General features: G+C 44.4%; 1 protein-coding gene across 1 annotated transcript; it reads right to left on the minus strand.

The window, feature by feature from the left end:
• Nucleotides 1–380: 380 nt before the first annotated feature.
• On the minus strand, nucleotides 381–3867 carry AGTRAP (angiotensin II receptor-associated protein). Its single transcript, XM_010015349.1, has 4 exons — nucleotides 3839–3867; nucleotides 3515–3626; nucleotides 2718–2916; nucleotides 381–548 (listed from the first exon to the last, which is right to left on the minus strand). The coding sequence occupies exons 2-4, from the start codon at nucleotides 3617–3619 to the stop codon at nucleotides 442–444; spliced, it is 411 nt and encodes a 136-aa protein (XP_010013651.1). The 5' UTR covers nucleotides 3620–3626; nucleotides 3839–3867; the 3' UTR covers nucleotides 381–441.
• Between the last annotated feature and the right edge of the window lie 4826 nt (nucleotides 3868–8693).

The raw sequence follows: 8693 nt of genomic DNA on the forward strand, positions 1-8693 counted from the left end.
TCAAAAACAGCCCTCAGGAACTTCCAGATCTTTCCTGGGAACTATGTGCATAAAAGCAAGCTAAAAGGTATTGTTTAAAGGCTTTTAAAGATATAAGCCTTTTAAAGATAGCTTGTCCAAGAATATTTTGAGTGGTTCCATTAGTTACAATAGAGAGGATGCACAATACAAGACTTCGAAGGCTGCAGAAGGTGTATCCACTCATACATACAGAGGAGAGATTTAGGGGAAAGGAGGAAAAGAGAGTAGTGGGATTACAAAGAGTCACAGGACTTACTGCAGGAACCCTTCTGCCTAAACTTCAGGGAGGCAAAAGAAATGAAAAATCAGATCCTCTTCTGTTTGCTCAGCAGCAGGTCTTGCTCCTTCAGAACAAACATGGGAAGAGCTGAAGGCTAGACTGGGTAAGGGAAGGGTCTGTTCTCTGTTGAGGAGCAGAGCTCAGTATGCATGCTGGGCTGTCTTGCTTGAGTCAGGCCACTGTGGAGGGGCATCCTGCTGATCAATTGGCTCATAGGTGCTGCGATCCTGGCCTGCACAGGTGGCACCTGAGTGGAGATGGAAGAGAACAAGTTTGGGAAAAAACATAAAAGCACAAGAACAGAATCCTCCAGAATAAACCAACAGCTTAGGAGCACATGTCACGAGCTGCTCTGTGAGCTCCCCAGCACCTGTGTTCTGTGATCCCCAATGCACAGGCAGGAGGTGAGAAAACTCATCCTTCCAACAAAGGCAGAATAGCTGAGATGCATTTGAACATGTCTCTTCATTCCCTGAGAATTGCACTCGTAGTAGCCACGTGGCTGTGTGGAAAGCAACACTTGCAATACTACATAGCAGCATAAAAAGCTCCTGCAATAGCATCTTTCAGCAAGATCATGAGATCTAGTGGGAAAATGAACAGACAAAACCAGAAGCAGCAGGAACCATGGCTAGCTGACAGCATGGATTTAAGAGCATGAATCATCCATGAACCACTTTATGCCTCAAGTGTGTGACACCATGGCACTAAATTTGAATCCGGCAGTGCTCCGAATTCCACTATGAACATGTGCCTGGTACATAATCATGTTACGGTCCAGGGGACAAGCAGGGGAGAATGTGCATGGACAGCTCTTTATTTATAGGCCAGGAGTCTGCAATGGCTAGAAAGCTACCTGAATCAAAGGTAGGCACCAAGCTATATGAGAGGCTTGTCTGAAGCAGCAAGGATACTGCCAAGCAACAAAACCAGATTTGTGTGGAAAGAAAACAAGACAGAGAAGACCAGGAAAAATGCAACATTGTTAGGTTCATAAGGAAAATACCAGATAGCAGGAAAATGAGAGGAAATTTGTCAACCACATTCAACACAAAATGACAGCACAGAGTTTGTATGGCAAATCTCATGAGAAGGGCAGTTCAGGCGAGGGTATGAAACTACGATGTATCAGAATTCCAACCTGTGCCTGAAAGGAGACTTTCAGGCAGTATCCTGCCTGTGTTGAGATAGTGTGGTTGAAAAGGAGTGGTTCCCAAATTCCAAGCAAAGGGATGAATTCCTCAGTGATACCTACACTTTCGATGGGATTTGAATGTCAAACCCCAGATACAAGCACAGTGAGCAGCTAATAAAAACTGGCACAAACATGGCCCAGAGCAAGGCAATGTACTTGACTCACAGGCCTTGTAACCCAGTTCAGACAGATCTGTCAGGCATTTGCATAAATAGCTGATGGAGAAAACATCCACATTCCATTTGTAGAGAGATGCACATAGCACACAGTGCCTCAAGCCATGGTTTCCTTACATGGCCTTTCCTCTTCTCTTTTCACAGGAAGCATTATGTTTGTTAGCACCAAAGCAGCACGAATGACAGCTTTCAAACATGCAGTTATACCACCCCTTGTCCTGCACAGCCTTCTTAGGAAGGCAAAAAGATAACTGCACCAGGCTGCTGGTTTTGCCAGAGTGAACTCCCACACAGCAAACAATCCCTGGCAGCTGCCCCAGCATGAACTAGCACCAGGCATGCTTGGCAAAGCTGACTGAGACTCAGAACATCCAGCCCCAGCCCCTTCTCTCTGTCAAGGCTGCCACATTATCATTAGCAAGTACAACCAGGAGAAAAATGAGTGCCTCCAGGCAAATTCCCATAAGATGAGCATCAGTCCCATTTTCCAGGTGAGGAAATGGAGGCCCAAAGCAATCAAGGCAGCTAGGACAATTGAGGTCCAGAGAAAGCACAGAGATGGAAATCCAGCTTGCTTTCCCTCTCATGCATAATCCAGGTAAAGGAAGTGCTGCCTCTGCTTTCCCCCAGAAGGAAAAGAAAGGGTTGGCAAAGAGAGAAGGACACCCAAAGGCTTCCAACAAGCACGCACAAATGCAGGAGGAGGAAGAGAGGAAAAGCCTCTCCATTATATTGAATAAGAGAGACTGTAGTCTCTGTTACTCTCACAATACCATTGTGGGCAAAATGGCTGTCAGACGAGGACTCCAGGTCTGCAAGTGAAGAGAGGAAGAATGTAAATTTAACGCCTAAGACACACCAGAACCACAAAATGAGAGAACAGACACATGAGAGAGAGAGAGAAAGAGCATGACCCCCCTCCTTGGGAAGCAGGCAGAATCCAGCTGCACAGACCTCAGGCTAAAGGGTCCAAAGTGCAAGACAGTCAGTCCTAACAGCAGAGGAGGTGGCCTACACTGACATGGAGGCAGAGGAAGCATCCTACCTAAGTTAAAGGCATACTCTCCTCCACGTTCCCGATACATTCGATACACCAGGTAGCACGACAGAGGTTTGAGGAGGAGGCTGAAGATGGCCATGCCTATACTGAATCGCTTCGCATCAGTGAGATAGTTGTTTGGAGGGTAGAAGACAGAGACGTGAATGATGTCTGTGAGGACTGTGAGCAGCAGGCCAGTCAGGAACTGGAAACAAAGAGAGAATGGGACATGAACTGAATAGGGATTAACCACCAGGAGAAATAGTCACAGCATCTGTTTCCTGCAAGATCTGTGTTCACACAATCATGCCTTCACCCCGGTATTACACATTACTAACCCCTGACACTGCTCCAGGTAGACAGAGATTCCTACATGAATGATCTTGTATTTCATGCATTTTCTTCACATCTGTCAGACACCTTCTCATGATATGCTCCAGGATTGTTTAGTTTTGCTTGCCAATCTCTTTAATGTTCAGAGAAGGGTTTTATGAAGCCCCTCTAATTCAAGCATATTAAACACGTTGAGTCCTCCTCTGCCATTACAAGTCACAACAGCAGGTAAAAAAGTAAGAATCAAGTATGTCTTACCTCTGAGATGCAAAATAACTGATAGTGAATGATTCTCACTATGGTTTGCAGTGCTTATAGATTTATATGCTCTCTTAAAAATACCCCAAACCAACCCAAACAGGGAATTCGACTTGTTCACAACTGAAAATCATCACAGACTCCAAGAAGCTGTCTGCACCCTCCACCCTGTCCCTGAGCAGCCTGGTGGAGGCACATACCCTCACACTCACCATCATGATGGCATCAAGGGAATCTCGCTGTACAGTGGCCCAGATCCCCACTGCAAGGACACTGAAATTTCCCCAGGCATAGGAGGCTGGAAACATGTGGTTCATGCATCCCCTGCCAAACAGGACAGAAAAACCCAGCCCACATTCACAATAAGCATGCAACTGTTTGCTTGGATTCACCCCTCTTCCCATACAAACACCTCACTCCAGTTTAAGATCTTCTTGCACACAGGCAGGCACAAACAGGGAGTGCCAATTCCCTGAGAATATCCCATTCCTAGTTTGAAGGAATACTCTGTTCTTACCCAGTTACCAATCACTCACCACACTGTGAGCAGCCAGTGTACCAGAATGATGGCCTATGGAAAAACAAAACAGAGAGGAAGACAGGTCAGCAAGTTGGGAGAACTCTGAGAAGATCAACATAAAATGACAGTATCTTTTTTTCCAAGGGACAGGTAGAAGACTGCCCTGGACCCATGAATCAGCGCAGAAAGCTGGCAGAGCAACTGGGACAGTGAAAACACAAACCCATTTTTCTCTGTGTCTCTTACTGAGTGTTTCCTGCGGTGCTACACTGTAGTCATTCATTCTCATTGTCATCTCTGTTGACAGTTGATTCAGGGCTCACTTAAGTCTTTTCTAAATGGGTTATTGATTTTGGAACTCCAGAAGAGTTTGTACAGAAAGCTGGGCAATCTGTTTCACACTATGCTAGCACAGTTTACACATGACCAATCTGGCGTTCCAGCACCAACAAGTACATGGATAGTTATGCCTGCAGCTCCCAGCAATTTCACTCTAGTCCTCAGAAAGTCCTCCTTTTACCCCCTTCCAGTCTCTTCAGAGCAGTTCAACCTCACTGCAGTATTAACAGACCTGAAGGCAACTTGTAGGAATCTGAGAACAAAATGCTGCCATAGTACACAGCTTTTCTCACTCCAGCAAAGCCACCAGGACCCAAATACCAGCAGTGCCCTAAGTAGCAAGAAGATGATGCTGTAACAGATTCTGTAGTTTGCAAATGCCCTTAATGGTCCTGATCCTTGTGCTCAAGGGGACAAATCCAAGAAGAAAGCATGTTATTGTAACAAGCAACACAAGGATTCTCTTCACCAGCTCTTGACATTTCTGTAACCAAGGAGACATACTCTACATGACAGCAAATGGGAACAAGAATATACCACTTCAGTCTTTTTCCATACCTGTCTCCATGCGCTCACTCCTGTTGGCCAATCTCAAAGGGAGATCACTCATATTCACTCTCTAAACATTTGTGAAAACAAGAATATGGAAGACAGCCTTATAAAAGAAAGGCTGAAGCCCAGATGTATCAGAGGATCCATGGGAATTAGGCATTTTTCCATTTTTTCTAGCTGTGAGAAGGGCTCCAACTGGCATTTATATTGACCTCAGACCCCCACACACTCCCACAAAAAAGAAAAACATAAACTAAATTGGGAAATGACTAAGTAGCAAAAGGCTCAATTATTCAATGAACACAGAAAGCTGCAGGGAGATGGGAGCATTGAGACACTAAAGAAAAAGAAATTTAAATTTAAGATCTACTGACATCCTGCTACATTCATTGACTTAAAATGTCTATCCAGGCTCTAACTTAATACAAAACTAGTTGCTCAAGAAGAGAGTTAATAACCCACGAAGCTGTGACATGAGTGAAGCACAGCTGGGAACTCAACAGCAGTGTCACATCTGCTGTGGCTCATAGTGCTCTGCGTAGACAGGTTCTGGTAAGACAGAGTTCTTGCTTCACTGCAGCACCCTGAGCATTCACCCAGAGTAGCCTAGACTTTGTCATAACTTCAGACACGGCTGAAACAGATTTTTATTAATGATTTCTTTTACATGTTCATGAAAGCCTATAAAATGCTTCACCACCACCCCCTGCTTTCCCTTCTCCCAAACTGTACCATGGAGACCAGGCAGCAAGTGCTAATCAGTGAAATACAAGATGTTCTGGGATAAGAATGGAGACGTGCAAATAGCGTTTACTCAAGAGACTATCACAACATCAGGGAAATTCTTAATGAGGTGGTATTTAATTGCATGTTACATAGCTGCAAGCCCCCTCCAGGCTCACCAGTTAACATAATGAGGCAGGATGGCTTTTTATTTTAAAGCTGTCTAGATCAATACTGCAGTTATTAAATTATGAAGCATGCTTAGTCACCAGCATTAACTGATAGTATGAGGGACTGCTGAAATAAACCCAGGCATTCCCATCCTGGTTATTAGCCCCATTTACCTGACAGTTCTTCAGGGCACTATGGAATTAGCTGGTGGACTTGGTTTCTGCTTTAACATAGAAAACGGAGTGTTAATGAAAAACATGCTTTAAAGCTACAGTTGCTGTGTGAGATTAGATAGTTTACAGGCAGTCTCCTGATGAGACAGCAGAAGAATCTAATTTTTTTCCATCTGTTCAAGGCCTTAAGTCTGTGCCTAAGAAAAACACACATTGCAAACCAGCACACATATTGCTTCTTTTGGGAAAGTAACTCCTAAGACTTGAACTTGTGCTGAGAGCAGAGAATAAGAAAGGTCGCCATCCCTTTCAGGCAGAAGGGTGACCATGTGATTAAAAGCATCCCATTGGAAACTGAGGAGAGCTCAGGAGAATTCCCTGCAAATCCCAGCATGTGATGGGATGGTACTAATTGCAAAGCATAAAAATAGCCTAGGTCTGCCTGGGTCTCATTAGATGGGAAAGTCGCTGGAACAGGAACTCCTTTAAACATGCTTCAGCACAAGGTTAAATTTTGACTAAGTTAAAAATTACATGGTTCCAAATTACAATTATTTTCTTGTAGTATTCAGCTTTTAAAGTTTTATTTACTCTTATTTAAGTGAGCTCGTCTACCGTGTGACATATTCACCTGAGGATATACTAACACAGATCTGAGTGGCCACCTCTGAGTGAGCCACCTGTGAGCATATTCACTATTGAAACAGAGTGATAGTAATGAGCAGTTAGGCAGTGGAACAGGCTATCCAACAGCCTTGTCATGGTTCTACCCTTAGGGATTTTTAAAAGTCAGCTGAATTTTGAGTTGAGCTATTTGATCTAACTCTGAAGTTAGCTTTGCTTTGAGCGGGAGGTTGGATTAGATGAAATACAGAGGTCTCTTTTAGTCTGAATTATTCTGTGATCCAGCATTTCAAAATGCCCAAGCACAAACTCTATGTTTCCAGGCACATGGATTGTAGAGCACTGTCCAGGCTCGACCAAACTCAGACTTTGTATTTTGAGGCTCTGCATAGTTATTGTAATAATCCTAAGTGTCATGCAAAAACACAGCTATGCTGCTTCCCACATGCTTTGCTGAGCATTACTATTAGAGCTGAGCCACTAGAGGCTGTCTCATGAGTATGTTCCCCATCCACTCTAGGGCAAAACCTGCTACATGGATTTTATAGCTCTGCAAGTAGCTTAAGGAGATACCTCAAGGCTAAGCCATTGCTATGTCCTGGCACAAGCACAACTCAGTCACGCAGTTTTCTTGGAGCTGCTTCTATCACGAGGCTCATCTTTTTTTTCTCTCTCAGAAGCTGTAAGCAGATCATGCCAACAAGTATCAGTGGTGTGTGTTATTTCCAGTCCCTTTCTGAGTAAGAGTCTTTCTCACCTTTGCAGTATGTTTTGAGGAAGCAGACGCTAACTCAGGAACAGTACAAAGATGAAAGTACAATTATTACTCCCTGTCCCCCAGCTCTTCAGGCCCAAAGCAGTATCATCACACTTGACAACAAGGAATTTCTCAATGCTGAAAACAGTTTCCCCAAGACAAGCTCACTCTTATCTAGTAAGAGATTTGAGAACTGTTGTCTGAAGAAAGGCAACATTTCAGCTGCACTATCACGGTGACTCATTCATTCAACAAGTCTGTGTTTTTCAGCTCCCCTATCTCCACCTCCCATGGAAGAACATGTATTTCATGCTAGCAAACTTATTAATTAAATGTCCTTATTTTTCACTGTTGTTTTAGCCAAGGGGGGGATCAAACCAAGTTTAAAAATTAAGTAGAAGGAAAGATCTTTGAATCTTCCGAGTGCCGTGGGAATCACCATTGTCCAAACTTGTCAGAGCAAAGCATGAGTTAGTTCCCAGATGGTAACGTAATGGCCTTGAAAAATCCATTTGCTTACTTGCCTCTAACAAGGGAAGTTGCTTTTCTTGGTGAACTGGTAAGAGGGGGAAGCATCATTTTATGGATGCCAAGCTTTTATTTATCACAGCCACATGAAAGCCTTCCTCTACAAAGATGAATTCGTAACGGCACCTGAGATAATGCTGTCCTCCCACCCAACCTGTAGGCAGCCTGCTTCAAGGCCACCACTTGCAGCTTTATGAATCAACAGCAGAAAAACCTGATGTGATCAGTGGGATTAATTCTCTGGGTTTTAACCAAAGCAAGCACCTGGAACTTGCTGTACCAAAGAAGATACACAAAGGAGTGAAGCTGGAAAAAGGCACACACTCCTACAGATCTCAGGACTCTGAAAATAGGGAAGACAAAAAGAAAATAGAGGAAAATTTCTGGTATCAGGGAAGGCTTCAATATCAAACACCAACATCAAAGGCAAAAAAGTGATTTTAGCATTCTCCAGCGTGTCTGCAGGGATGTCCTTCTTCCCGGAGTGAAAAGCATAATGTTAAGTCCCTTACATTAAGTGTTGTAAGTCCCTTATTTCCCACTTCTCTGGTAACCAGATATTCACCAAAACTTTTACATTACCCCCAACTGAAGCCCCTCCCAACAGAGAAGCCATTTCAATTACCACAAGATAACCCCAAAATAAGTGGGAGCATCTTTCTAAGATACTTTGCCTCACAAGCAAAAACTTTGCCTCCTCAAGATCTGTGCAGTGTTTGTCCTGGATTAACTCTGGTCAGCCAAGCTGGAAGCCTCCATGGACACAAGTTAATAACCAGCTCTTATCCCAGACACTTTAACAATGGCCCTGAAGTAAGAGAGCGCCTTGGAGTCATTGCCTGCGGGCTGAACACCCAAGAGCTTTGGCAACACCAAGTCTGGAAACACCAGCCTTGCCTCCTCAGAGGCCTCCACGTCCCCGGACCAGGCCCTCAGCCAGGTCCCGGACAGGGGAGGGGAGGGCCGGGCAGGCCGGGCCGAGGGCCGGCTCCGGGAGGCCGCCC

Source organism: Nestor notabilis, unplaced genomic scaffold (assembly GCF_000696875.1).
Source record: "Nestor notabilis isolate BGI_N333 unplaced genomic scaffold, ASM69687v1 scaffold34335, whole genome shotgun sequence".
In the NCBI taxonomy this organism is placed as follows: domain Eukaryota; kingdom Metazoa; phylum Chordata; class Aves; order Psittaciformes; family Psittacidae; genus Nestor; species Nestor notabilis.

Bases quoted from the DNA above. Each gene is read 5' to 3' on its own strand.
- AGTRAP (XM_010015349.1), bottom strand. From the start codon at position 3,619: ATGAACCACATGTTTCCAGCCTCCTATGCCTGGGGAAATTTCAGTGTC. The intron at 2,917-3,514 runs GTGAGTGTGAGG...CTTTGTTTCCAG, and splicing joins CCCTTGATGCCATCATGATG to TTCCTGACTGGCCTGCTGCT. The intron at 549-2,717 runs GTAGGATGCTTC...ATCTCCACTCAG, and splicing joins AGAGTATGCCTTTAACTTAG to GTGCCACCTGTGCAGGCCAG.